Source organism: Macrobrachium nipponense, chromosome 5, assembly GCF_015104395.2.
Source record: "Macrobrachium nipponense isolate FS-2020 chromosome 5, ASM1510439v2, whole genome shotgun sequence".
In the NCBI taxonomy this organism is placed as follows: domain Eukaryota; kingdom Metazoa; phylum Arthropoda; class Malacostraca; order Decapoda; family Palaemonidae; genus Macrobrachium; species Macrobrachium nipponense.
Genome location: NC_061107.1, coordinates 77,757,452 through 77,772,451, shown reverse-complemented (window position 1 = coordinate 77,772,451; position 15,000 = coordinate 77,757,452). Strand labels below are relative to the sequence as shown.

Sequence of the window (15,000 nt, the reverse complement as noted above, 5' to 3'; positions counted from 1 at the left end):
AAGCGGCGAATTTCGTTTTCTGTTTGTTGAAACTTGAGCGCTGATATCTGGTCCTACAGCGGCTCTCATCTTGTTATCTATGTATCCGTATGATGCTTACAAAAAAAAAAAAAAAAAAAAATAAAAAAATAAACAATGTTTGAAGAACACCGTAAAAGTCGTCGTGAAAGCGCTGTGTGTGTGTGTGTGGCAGATAATTCTTTTTTTTTTTTTCTATCATTCGAAACCTTATAAAACAAGTCAGACATAAACTTATCTTTTTATAAATTACCGTTCAAAGCATGACTATTGCATTCCCGCACGCAAAACCTCCTGGTGGTGCATTGCATGATAATATAATTAGGTAGTGGAACGTAGCAACCGCACGTTGCAGGTGGTGTGTTGAGTCTATCTCTCGTGATGTTTCGGGACGAAGAACCGGACCCTAGAAGCGGAGTTGTCGACCGCTGCCTCCAGTTCGATCTGGAAAGAAGCGGGTCAAATAGCCGTCACGCCCTTGTGTTTGTGAAAGGAAACGACGCCTTATTAATAGCGGGAGGCGATGTGCGAGTATCAAGTCAGCTGAATGTACTCTTGTGTTTGGCTAACGACCGGAAGAATGACAACTAAAGGCGAGGAGAACGAGGTGTGTTTCTCTAGCCGGTCTAGCGTGTAAGTTCGATTCGAAAGGACGAGTTTGTGAGACTTCGAAACGTATTTTATGTTTCTGAAAATTACCAAAGAATTATATACACTCATTCACATATATGTGTGCTCTCACCTTGGGAATAACATACATCTATAGTAATATAATGTTAATAGAATATTTCTACCGTGGCCAGTCTTCTAATCTATCTCTTATACAGGATATTATACCCTACGATGACTGATTCACCCCACTGTAGTACCACTATAAAGAGATAGCAGTATGAATGAAGTTAAAATTGTCCTAGTTCTTACGTAAATGGTGTGTGGTCGAATCTTGTTCAAGGTATACTTGAAAATTTATATAGAATTCCCTTAGGGTGTAAGTTATTATAAAGGTGTAATGAATGTTACCGCAATGCGTTATTTGTGCCTTTATATTTGAGATAGTATGAAAGTGTCACATGTATGATATTGGTAAAATTGTCATTATATATATATATATATATATATATATATATATATATATATATATTATTTGTAAATAAAATTGAATGGTTAGAAGAGAATGTACACCTTCAAAGAAGTGAAAGTGGTATGACTTAGACTTATAGTACTGCACAGCACAATTGTGAGCGTGCCCAGTTGAACTTGAACGGAGGTTCACGGAGTCAAGGAATCGTCTGGTGCCCCCCTTTGGTATTATTACACATCAAGGTGGTTATTAATTGTCGTCTGTTACAATTTGATTTTGAGGCGTCTTTCAGGTATTCTCCCTGTAGGGGGTTAGTGGCGTCAGCGCACCTCACGGGGTGCACTGTAGGCATTACTTCAGGTTCTTTGCAGCGTGCCTTAGGCCCCCAGCTGCAACTCCCTTCATTCGTTTTACTGTACCTCCATTCATATTCTCTTTCTTTCCTCTTACTGTCCACTCCCTCTTAACAATTGCTTCATAGTGCAACTGCTAGTTTTCCCTCCTGCTACACCTTTCAAACCTACCTACTGTTAATTTCCTTTCTAGCGCTGAATGACCTCATAGGTCCCAGTGCTTGGCCTTTGATTCGGGTGCCCCCGTGGTCCTGTGTAGATCAACTAACCACAATGAATCTGTACTTCAGTTCCATGCACTGAAGTGGATTCATTGTGGCTAGTCTAAGCTGCAGGTTATAACCAGCAAGTGGAGAAGATTTCGGCAATAGAACCTCATTCAGAGAGATAACGCAAAACAAGGCGGATTCCGACCTCCAGCTTATTCGGTGCGCATGCTAAAATATACGGTCAAATAGTGTTGTTTCACCAACGAAAATTAAAATAAATACGCTATAATAAATTAGAAATAATTGTTCTGTACTGTTTGACATGTACATTATTCATTTTTTACATTTTCATTTCTAATAAATGAATGATAAATATCCTATTATAATCTTGTATCTTTAACTCAACTCGAAACAGCTTTTTCAGACCCTTTTAGGCTCTTCCATAGACCTTTCCTACCCCCAACTAGAAGAAGAAGAAGAAGAAGAACAACAACAACAACAACAACAACAACAAAGTAGTTTGCAGGCTTACTTCCCGAGTAAGCGATAACTGGGATCAAATAAATCAGGTCGGCTAGTCGGATTCAAAGGAAGGAGGGGGGGTTGGGTGTGCGTCGCGTGGAAGCGAGTATTTTTCCCCCCAATTTGAAAGTCGATATCGGGGAAATGCAAGTAATTGCAATTATGTATCATGATACATCTTGAAACCTGAGCAGTTCATCTCTGGCTCACTGCTGAATCCTGCAAAGAGGTTAGTTAAAATTCGGCAGAAACTGCTCTGTTCTAGAGAGAGAGAGAGAGAGAGAGAGAGAAACAAGCAGGCAAGGGGTCAGCGTATTAGCTGTTTAACTTCTTTGTCGAATAATAGTGATAACTGTTTTTTACTAGTAGTATAGTAGCAGCAACAACAACTATCTCCTGTATTAATGTCGATGAAGATACTTTTCATTGTAGACACATTCGTGCATTTTTCGCTCTTGTTACAAGTATCTCGAATATTCGTCAATAGATCATTTTTCATAAATAACGTCCTTTGCCTAAAGCTGAACATTTAACATCTTAAACTTTGTCGTTCAGTTTATTGTTTTCAGTTAATACTAACAACGTTTGAATGCGCAAAAAAAAAAAAAAAAAAAAAAAAAAAAAAAAAAAAAAAAAAACTCTAGGTCTCAGAAATAAACAAACCGATGGAACTTAAGTATATCACGTCGCCTATTGTACAGTAAAATTGGTATGAACGGTAGGAAATAAGACGTAAATCTCTTTAAATAATGGAACAGTTACTTCATTGTAATATTGCAATAAATCCTCAGTGTCGTTGCATTTTATATATGATTTCATTGTTGGATTTGCAGCTGTTCTTTGTTTCTTTTAAGGTTTACAAAAAAAAAAAAAAGTACATTCGCCACCCGTCTCACAGGAATCCATTACCTAAAATGGTACTGGGATTTTTTTTTTTTTTTTTTTTTTTTGTCCTGTTTGATTATTGATCCTCATCTCTGAAGCAATTTTTACGGACGTTCAGAAGAGATCACTAGATTTACATTTTTATTTATTGTAAACTACAAAGTGTCCATAAGGTCCCAGTACCATTAGAAGTATTTATGCTTGTAATGGTACTAGGACTTTATGGACACCCCATAGTAATTAACACCGATCTTGTAACGTCACTACTTTCAAACCACTCTGGAACACACACACGCGTGACGACAACGACCTTTTATGGCCAGGATTCATTCTGCCTCGGACGGGAGACATCCCAGCGAAGATCAAGTCCAAGGAAATCTTGTTTTCCCAAAGGATATAGTATACAGGGCTGCGGTGACGCGTCGTCGCTTCACTGTTGCTGATGTATACTTCTTCCAGTTCAAACTGCTTTTCGGCAACTTCGCCGCCGACCCCCACTCCCTCCTCGCCAAGACGACTGTGGTCGTAACTTAAAAAAAAAAAAAGGAGGCGGGGGGAAATAAGCTATCAGCAAGCTTGGGTGGTTTAATTGTACCGGCCTTCAACTGTAACCATTTACCATTTACCATTTCCCCGCATAGGATATATATATATATATATATATATATATATATATATATATATATATATATATATATATGTGTGTGTGTGTGTGTGTGTGTGTGTGTGTGTGTGTGTATTATAAATGAATCACGAAAATATGAAACGTGATGAATATATACAAATAAAGGTAAATTCCCTCTTGGATTTTATATTATATATATATATATATATATATATATATATATATACATATAATATATATATATATATTACATATATATATATATATATATATATATATATATATATATATATATATATACATACAAGACAAAGTCCACGAAGGAAGGAATTTTTCTTGATTGGTATATAATCATCCATATTTTCGTGATTCAGTTATAATACACAAACTATAGATATATATATATATAGATATATATATATATATATATATATATATATATATATGTATATAGATATATGATATATATATATATATATATAATATATATATATAATATATATATAGCAGCTTGGAGTGTGTGTGTGTGTGTGTGTGTGTATAGCGAGATGGCACGTAGTCTGTAGCCCCATGTGAGATGTCTACATTCATATCCTTGTGTATGTTAAAGGATGGTAGCACTGTTGTGATAATATATTTCCCCCGAGGCCTTTCTCTGTGTGTATTTTTGTTACGTAATTGATGCAGACGTTGTCATTCATCGTTTATTGAGGAGTTTCAGGGAGATGACTTTCTTCTCTTGACTTTCTAACAGTAATGTTTTGGTCTCTCCTATTAGAGATTGTTGCATTGTCATCGTCCGCCGCTTCATTCAGCCTTAACCCTATTCCTCCTCAAACAGCTCTCTTCTTGATGTTTCCAATGTAAATTAATCTGTTGCTTGCTTGTTTTCACTTCTCCCATTTTCTGTATTCTTTTGCAATTGGTTTAGTGAAGTCCACCCTGCCTCTCAACAACTTGCATCTTTGATACATGTCTGGTTCGAGGCATTGAGAAATGACCTAAGTTCGTAATGTTTAGCTTAATTATTCCATTTTTTAAAGGATCGCTTCAGCAAACGTTAATGTTGTCGTAATTCTCTCCTGTGTCTCTTAGAGCTAAACTACGTAAGGGTCTAGGTATAGCTGATTAAAACCTGCTCAAGTTCACATGTGGCTTTGCATATCTAGTTAAGTGCGCAAATACACGCTATAGTATATTTCTAATCCACTTACTCATGGTGTGCAGGCTAGTGACGAGATCTGTGGCTGCTCTTACGAATGGAGTTTGTGGAATGGGATATTTATTTTTCTGTGTCGAGTCCTTTGACTTTCCGATGATGTCTTCTGAGAACCATTAAACTCAAGGCCTCACAGCTGAAGTGTTTTCGTTCCCTGAAGTTAAATTCTTACCTTGGTTGATGTTTATAAAATTTTAGTGAACTGAATATTTTTTTGACTGGATCCTTTAAAACCATTCTGTGGCACCTGTATAGTACCATATTCCAGAGCTATAAATTAGCTAGTACCCGGCGTCAGTACCCTAGATGTTGTGGCGCCAGTTTTAATAGTCACAGTCAATCAATCAGTCATTCAGCTTGTTCTCGTAATAGTTTAAATAAAGTTACGAGTTCAAAATCTTATGTCAAGAATTTTATACTTCCTTTTCAGTTTTCTGAAAATAATTTTTTTTAGATAAAATTAAAGCGGCTTATTTTTCCTCGTATTGCAACGATTTCTTACTTCATTTTTAGTTTTCTGAAAATAAAACCATTTTTTGGGGTTTTGTCCGTCCGCACTTTTTTCTTTTCTTACTCCAATCATGAGACATACAAATTTCCAGTTCTCTAGCCTCGGAAGTGTTTGTTTTTATTTAAGGCTAAAGTTTGCCATAATTGTGCTTCTGGCAACGACATAGGCAAGACCAATACCGGGCCTTGGATAAAGTTTCATGGGCCGCGGCTCATACAGCGTTAATACCGAGACCACCACAAGATAGATCTATTTTCGGTGGCTTTGTTTATATGTTGCGGCTCATATTTTACTTGTTTTAAACCGTTTCCAATTTTTTTGTTTACTACTTTTGCTTTATACTAAGCGAGTAACTTTTTTTTTATTTGCTTTGGTGAATAAATCTTTTAGTAAATTGGTTTCTATCTTTGAACTTTAATTTGAAGTGACGTTTCTGAGTTTGTTTTTTCTATTTCTTTTTTTAAGGGCTCTTACCTTGAAACCGTCCAGAAGTGACGTTTATAAAGTGGTATGGCCTTTTTGCTACATAATAATAATAATAATAATTATAATTGCATCGTATCTTGAAGCTGTCATGAAATCACGTTTATTAACTCTTATGGACTTTCTGCAATAATAATAATATAATAATAATATAATAATAATAATATAATAATAATATAATAATATAATAATAATAATAATAATAATAATAATAATAATAATAATAATAATAATATTAATAATTATTAATTAATATTATTATTATTAGATTATTATTATTATTATTATTATTTATTATTATTATTATTATTATTATTATAATAAAAAAAAGTCCATACCGATTACTAAGCGTCATTTGATGACAGACTGAAGGCAAGACACAACTAGATTATTATTATTATTATTATTATTATTATTATTATTATTATTATTATTATTATTATTATTATTATTATTATTATTATTATTATTATTATTATTATTATTGACAATCAAAAGCCACAGTAGTGTTAAAATATATTATTGTACAATGCTAAAAATAAGGAGAGACTTTCGGATACTGCTCCGTATCCCTCTCCCTCCATTGTTTGACCATCAGTAGGATTGAAGAGGGATACGGAGCAGTATCCGAAAGTCTCTCCTTGTAATTTTTAGCATTGTACAATAATATATTTTAACAGCAATGTGGCTTTTGATTGTCAATATTATAGCCTCGTCACGGAGGTTCCTTGGTTCATTATTATTATTGTTATGGTGTTAATTCGTGAATGAAAACGAAAAAAGTTGCTTGTTATATCGGACAACGTCGCCAGAAGGAGCATCTGGCGGTAATAGCATTAATAACGATAGAAAGCATGAAAGAAAATATCTGGTCGCAAATGTATGCACAACTGAAAAGAAAAAAAAAGCGTGACAGGAAAGACCAAGGCCCCAACGGTAACTGTTATTGGCAGCGATAATTAAGAATCCTGGAAATGATTCAACATTTCTCGTTCTACGTAGATACTTCAACAAGCGTCCTCTAGTTATTTCCAGTTTTGTCTTTGTGCCTCGATGACCCGAAAGCCGCGGGATTTCCTTGTTACAAAGTTGACTGAAACTGCTGCTGATGATGATGATTGTGTTACCCTTGTGAATTTATATTCGTTCATTGATTATCATTGACATTTTGGGTTGGTGATACTGTAGGCCATGGTTATTTGGTTCATTTGTTCAAATTGGCTCTAGTACCACGCTGTAAGTGTCTTAGTTATAATTAGCCTGTAATAAGAAAAAAAATATATTAACGATGAAAAGGAATTCTCTAAAGAATTATTCAATTATTCAATTCACACGCTTGACATCCATCATATTGCATTTGCAAACTCCTAAAGAACTGTTTTAAAACTAGCGGTAAGATATTTCCTTTTATCCTAAAAGCTCAGCTTTCTCGAAGACCTTCAAACTTCCAGTTGATTGGTAAACAAGAGACCGTCAGCAAGAACTTAAGAGGGACTTCAGTCCTTTGCCATTGTATATTTGTTGAAGGTATTCTTATTTCGTCCTGCCATGTTATGTTTGGTGTAAAGAATCAAGATGTATTTTACCCGTTAAAATTTTGGCCTTGCTGTTTGACACGGACGGTACGGCGTGAGTTGAGTCATCGTCTGATGCAAATATTGCATGTGGCATAAATGGCTGGTCTCGGTTATTTATGTCCTTTTGTGCTTATTGTGTTACCTTGCTTTCATTGAAATAATTAGTTGTTCATCACTTCCTACCTTCCTCATTCGTAGGTGGGTCTAAGGATAAGAGATGATAATATCGTAAGAGGTTAGAATTTTTAGTTTTAATAAGTTTGGTTTGTCATCTCAAGTAGAAACTTTAATCAGTAATAAAAGAGCCTCTTTCATCCACTCAGCACTCTGGTAGTAGCCGAAAATAAAACTATTCATCCACTATGGTAGTAGCAGTAAATAAAACCATTCATCCACTTTGGGCGTGGTAGAAAATAAAAGTATTCATCCACTCTGGTAGTAGCAGAAAACAAAACCATTCATCCACTCTGGTAGTAGCAGAAAATAAGCCCATTCATCCACTCAGTTAGTGGCAGAAAACAAAACCATTCATCCACCGGTAGTAACTAAAAACAAAACCATTCATCCACCGGTAGTAACTAAAAAAAAACCATTCATCGACTACGGTAGTAGCAGAAAACAAAACGATTCTTCCACTCTGGTAGTTTGCAGAAAATGAAACCATTCATATATTGGTAGTAGCAGAAAACAAAAAGATTCATCCACTGGTAGTTGCAGAAAACAAAACCATTCAGGGTGAAGACAATTACAGAAATAATGACAGCACAGCACAGCACACCTTCTCTCTCGAGTTACTACTCTAATCAGGATAGATTCATGCCAACCATATTGAATGTTTGCTGTAGTGTTCAGAAGTGTTATTACTTATTTTATAACTTTCAAAATTACACTCAACCTTTGCTTCCTTATCTGTGCAGGTCATCGTTTATGGAAAGCTAAAAAAAATTAACGATTTTTCCTTTTTATCGTCCAAATACGGACTTTTTTTTCTTCATTTATTTTTATTTGGCTACCCATTCATTAAAGCATGTGCTGTAATTAGTTCATGATGCCTAATTGAGTTTTAAAGGTGATAGACAAATAGGTAACTTGAGATGAAGATAGATAGGCCTTGAATGGTGGGAAATCGTGATTTGGTTTTCTTTAAGTTTAAGGCACTAGTCCCATTTTCTGTTACTCTTGCAGACTCATGGTATACTATTTTATGTCGTAAGTATGATCATTAGCAATGAGAGGCGTGGAAGGTATGATCTCGTTAAGTCGTTTACCATGACCTTGTTAATCAGGATAGAAGTTTAGAAAGGGGTGGATAGCTATGTGTTACTTTTAACAGTAGTATAATGTGATAAAACACAAGTGAAGAGACTAGTGAGTGAAACGAGCTAGCGAGATATGTGGCAGTCAACTTGTTTGCAGTGAGATCCGAATCACAATGTTTGTATCTTCTTCTTGAAGAAAAATTCATTATTATTTTATCCCACAATTATTAAAAGCTTTTTCAGGAAGATGAAAATTTAGTTTTGATAACTTTCCAACACGTGTAAAGTATTCAGTAGGTCTATTGAATATCATGCTAAGGTCTGTGTTCCTGTTTTAATGATGATACGTGTATATATATATATATATATATATATATATATATATATATATATATATATATATATAGATATATATATATGCTTCAAAATCACAGTAGATGCACGTGACTTTATTAAATAAGCGAATACCACAGGAAATGATTGTTAGAAATCCAAGCGCTTTCATCTTTACTAAGACATTGTCAAGAAGCTAATGAAATACAACTGGAGAGAAAGGTCTCAGGAACACAACAAGATCAAGAATACCAGAAGGTTAATTGTCAAAAGGGTAAAAATAAAAGAGATAATCCAGGATTATCGATTATCACACAGTCACAAACCTAAACAGACGAGCTGATCTTCTTGGCAATTTAGGCATGTCGCAAATAGGATAGCGTAGCTTGTTTGTTCATCATTAATGCTGGTTTCCCTCAATTTACTAGTTTCTTGCCATTTCTGGTATTGCCGATGAATCCTGTGGAGTTGGACGGATATGAATTCTATTTCTTCTATAAATTCCTCCTTCTTTTCCTTCAATTATATAGGATCGGTTTCCTTGTGCATGGCTAATGAGCCCTTTTTCCCAACCCTTCTTGTCTGGATTTTGATAATATACAGGTTGCCCCTCGTTTAATGGCGTCATATCTCTTGCAGTTTTATCATAATATTTCTTTATGGATTCTCTCCGGGTTTCCCTTTTTTGAGAAACTGGATTGTCATTGTTCATAATTTCAGGAATTATCGATCGTAATTTACGTCCAAACATCATCTGATGGCTGGAACTTAAGTTAGTCTTGACGTGGTGTATTTCTCAGCTCTAGTAACGCCACCAATATTGATCTTTACCATCTGCCATGCGTCTTCTTCATCATATTTTTTACTATTTTAACTGCCGCTTCAGCCTTCCCATTTCCTTGAGGATGTCCCGGAGATGACATCCTGTGCTCTATACCCCACTCTTTAACAAAAACTTTAAACTGAAACGAGCTGAATTGTGGTCCTCCATCGGACACTAATTGGGTAGGAATACCGTATCTACAAACATCTTCTTGATTATCGCTATCACATGATTTGAAGTTGTTGACGTTAGAAACTCTACTTCAGTGAATGAGGAATAATAATCAACATGACTAGATAATTTCTTCCAACAATCTCAAACAATCTAATCCAATTTTATTCCAGGGTCTGCCTCCGTCATCAACATCCATCAACGATTCCTTCTGGTTTCGAGGTTTATACTGCTGGCAAATGTCACATGAATTGACCATTTGCTTTATTTCTTTCGACATCCCTGGCCAGAATATTGCATCTCTTGCTCGTCGCATCATGCTATCGTAACCAAGATGAGCTACATGAAGTTTCGTTTTGATGGAATTTCGTAGTTTACTAGGAATCAGTATAAGAGTTCCCTTAAGACTGATGCCGTCTTGATAACTCATGGAATCTCTAAAATCGAAGTAAGGCTTTAATACTTCCGGAATTTTGTCTTTGCGATCAGGCCATCCTTCCTTGATAACAGACAATAATTCTTGCAGCTGTTCGTCGTTTGTGGTGGCGTCTCTTACTTCCTTTAAAATTGAATCGGGGTAATTTTTCAGTGAATCTATCATCCTTACCAATGTGTCTCTATTTTCCTCTTTGGGGCAGGCCCTGCTAAGGGTATCGGCTAACAATAGGCTTTTTCCGCTTTTGTACTGATATTCGACGTCGTACCGGTTCAACCTCATCACTAAAACTTGTAAACGCATTGGAGCTTGACTAATGGCTTTTCGAGGATTGAAGAAAGAGGCTTATGGTCATTATGAACAATAACACGTCGCCCAAAAGTATACTGGTCAAATCGCTCTAAACAAACCAAAAACAGCAAGAACCTTCTTTTTCAATCTGAGCCCAGTTACGTTCGTTTCCAGCTAAGGTCCTTGATGCGTATTCTATTGGACGTCCTTCCTGCATAATGACTGCACCAATACCATCCTTGCTGCTGTCAACCTGCAATACAAGCTCCTTACTTTGATCAAAATAAGCTAGAACTGGTGTACAGGTGACCTTTTCTTTGATCACTGAGAAAGCGCGAGTGCACTCATCATTCCATTCAAACTTTGAGTTCTTTCTTGTCAGCTCTCGGATAGGTTCTAAATCATCAGCCAGACTGGGTAAAAACCTTGATAGATATTGCACCATTCCACAAAACCTCCGAATTCCTGAAATATCGGTAGGGGCAGGCATTTCTTTAATGGCCTTTACCTTATTTTCATCAACCGTCACACCGGATGATGTTAAACGATGTCCCATGAACGCGATTTCCTTTTTTCTATAAACAGATTTCTCTTCATTTAGTTCGATCTTTTTTCTTGACAACGCTTCTGTAGTGACTGAAGATTTTGTTCGTGATCACGCATTGCGTCGTGTTCCTCATTTCCAAAACTAACGACCACAATATCATCAGCTACACAGTATACACCCCGAAGCCCCTCCAATGCCTCATTTACTTTTCGCTGAAATATTTCACTGCTCACCTTCAGCCCGAAAGGTAGACGAGCCCATCGATATCTACCAAAGGGGTAATCATTGTTGTTAACATCTTGCTGGATTCTTCATCCAGTCGTATATGCCAAAAAGCCTCTTGAACATCCAGTTTGCTAAATATCTTGGCATGTTTTAGACTTGGCAGTATATCCTCCAAAATTGGTAATTTGTAATATTCCCTCTTAAGAGCTTTGTTGAGTGGCTGAGGATCGATACATATTCTTAACTTTACATTTGTTTTTTGAACGACTGCCATTTGACCTAACCCAGTCAGTTGGTTCAGTCTCCGAATTAAAACTCCTCTTTTCACAAGAGAGTGTAACTCTTTTTGAACCTTTGATTTTAATGCAATGGGTAAACGTCGGCACGGTAATATTCTTGCTGGTAATGTAGAATCTACATTAAGTTTAACCTCTCCAAGGTCACCAAGGTCGCTCATCTCATGGTCTATGTCAATTTTTGATACAAATGCTTTACCATTGACAAACACGAATCCCATCTCTTGACATGTCTTTGACCCAAGTAAACACATTAGGTCATTTGAAACCACAATGAAGGTTACACTTCTAATTTCATCATTTTTGGGGTTCTTCACATTCAATGTCGTCTCGCCAATGGGCGAAAGCTTGGATTTATTCCACATGGCGAGTTTCACAGACGTTGGTCGCACTTTTTTGATCCCTTTTGACATACCTTTGACATATTGCATTCACGTCAGCACCCGTATCCAAATGAAATCTAACCTCGGTATCGTTTACAATTAGTAATGCAGTTAATCTATTTGAATTTTTCATTGCAACCGGTGCCATTCACATCTAATGATCGTAGTCTTCATCTGCCTCTTCGTTCTTCTCTTTAACAATTTTAACTGTTTTTCTTACACAGCCTTTAAAATGGTTTCTTCCTTTACATGCTTCACAGACTTTTCCCCATGCTGGGCATTTTGATTTTTCAAATTCATGCTTATACCCACAAAATCGACACTTCACGGCATACCTGTCCATATTTTTTTGAGTCCGTAAAATCCTTATTGAAGGAACCATCTGTAGTTTTGGTTCTCCAATTGTTCACCTTATTAACATTCTCAGAACCAACTTCGCACATCTCTTTAGCACAATTAACGGTTGCTTCATAAGCCAAACATATCTCGACAGCTTTTTCTGAATTTAAGTTTCTTTCTCGAAGTAGCAGCTCCTGTAGTTTCCCTGTCACTGAAAACACAATTTTATCCCTTATCATTCGCTCTTTTTCTTGAAAATTACATTTATCGGCCTGAACCTTGAGTTCTATAAAAAATGAATTAAATGGCTGTTTGTATGTAATTTTCCAAAACCTGAAGGACTGTTAACACTTCACTGGTACGAGGACAACAATACTCTTCTAATCTCCTAATTACATCATCAGGATTATCTTTCTGCTCCTCTGTTTCAAAATTAAACTGGTCAAATATTTCTACCATTTGTGGTCCTGCGCAATGGAGTATAATTGCAACCTTCGTTTTCTTGGGTTTAGAACTAGCTCCGCTTGCTGTCATATAGATGTCCACTTGTCTCCTCCATTTTTTGAAAGTATCAGCAAGATTATCATCCAAGGGGTCTAGTGGTGGAGGCAAACGAAACACAGATTCAGCCATTTTCTTCAGGAAAACACGTTTTGTAGCAATAGTCTTCTTTCTTCTTTTTTTTCTTTTGGATTCTTTAAATAACCGCTGCCACCATGTTGATTTCCTTTGGTAGAAATATAAAACTCCAGAAACTGCGTGCTGTGCTTTATTCCTATTCCTTTAGAATTTCTATATACACTGACTAACTTATTTACAGTTTTATAGTTAAGTAAACAAAAGATAAATATCATACGAGTAATGTTACAATAGATTGGATATTTACAGTAGAGTAGTTAAGTTGTTTTCAGATAACGGTATGTACACAAACAACTAAACAAGTAGTTAACATAAACAGACCCTAACCGAAATTACAAAGTATCTTTACAGTGCAAAACATGTAAAAACTGAATATATTAGTTTTGTTGCTTATATTTATCTACAACTTTTTTCATTATGAAAGCATATAGTTTAAATAAACCAAGACTTAAATTAAGAACATTTCTATTATTTGACTTGATGAAACAAGATTCAATATTCCTTTAACTGTGTCATTACATGGGATTAAGGCTCTTGCTTGACTCCAATTAATAGGATGATCTAAATCTCTCATATGTACGAATAATGCATTCGATATTTGCCCAGTTCTCACAGAATATTGATGCAGTTTTAGACGTTGTGAAAGAGATTTACCGGTCTGTCCGTATTAGACTTTATCACACTTTTTGCAAGGAATTTCATATATGCAGCCTGCAAGATCTTTAGGAGAATTTTTGATTACTAAACTCTTGACATTAATATTACTGAAAAGAACATTTATGTTATAACGCTTTAGATATTCCTAGAATTTTGACAATTAACCATCTGGTATTCTTGATCTTGTTGTGTACCTGAGACCTTTCTCTCCAATTATATTTTATTAGCTCCTTAACAATGTCTTAGTAAAGACGAAAGCGCTTGGATTTCTGACTATCATAATTTCCTGTGGTATTTCGCTTATTATTTAATATGTATATATATATATATATATATTATATTATATATGTATATATATGTATATATATATGATATAATGTATATATGTATATACATGTATATGTATATATATGGTATATATATATTATATATGTATATACATATGTATTTATATATATATATATATATATAGATATATATGTGTGTGTGTGTGTGTGTCTATGTGTATATATATATATATATATATATATATATATATATATATATATATATATATATATATATACGTATATACATATATATATATGTATATATGTGTATATATATATGTATATATATATATGTTTTATGTATGGTATACACAACCAAGGGGCAGGCAGGTGACGACCAAGGAATACATCAAATCAGGCGTTGACTGAAGGAAACAGGCCAATCTACATAGTTCTTTATTCCAACGTTTCGTAATAACATTTATTACATTTTCTGGGAATCTGTCAATTAATTAAAAAAATAAAATTATAAAACAATATTAAATTTACTAAAAATTTAAAAAATCGTAAAAAGACTAAAATTTAATAAAATATACAATTACAGAAAATTATTATTTAAAAGCTGGAACCGCCAACCAACCTTAAGTTAAGAGAGAGGAAGACTGAATGATAGGAGACAACAAAATAGGAGACACGTTAAACTAAGGTACAGTTGGATGGAGGAGGTTTGGGTATTCAACTGGGGAACCAGCTGCTTAATGAGTAACGACTCTAAAATGGGTAGTTCTTGGGGGTTTGGTGTTTGCCCTATGATGCAAAAATCATCTCTTTCGATTTTTGTTTTGCAGA

At 35.1% G+C, this 15,000-nt stretch overlaps 2 protein-coding genes across 2 annotated transcripts in view; one reads left to right on the top strand and one right to left on the bottom strand.

Moving 5' to 3' along the window:
* LOC135215438 (uncharacterized) overlaps positions 1-15,000 on the top strand; it is a 166,365-nt gene that overhangs the window by 93,824 nt on the left and 57,541 nt on the right. The window lies entirely within an intron of this gene.
* On the bottom strand, positions 10,191-10,808 carry LOC135215833 (uncharacterized protein K02A2.6-like). Its single transcript, XM_064250786.1, has one exon. The coding sequence runs from the start codon at positions 10,806-10,808 to the stop codon at positions 10,191-10,193; it is 618 nt and encodes a 205-aa protein (XP_064106856.1).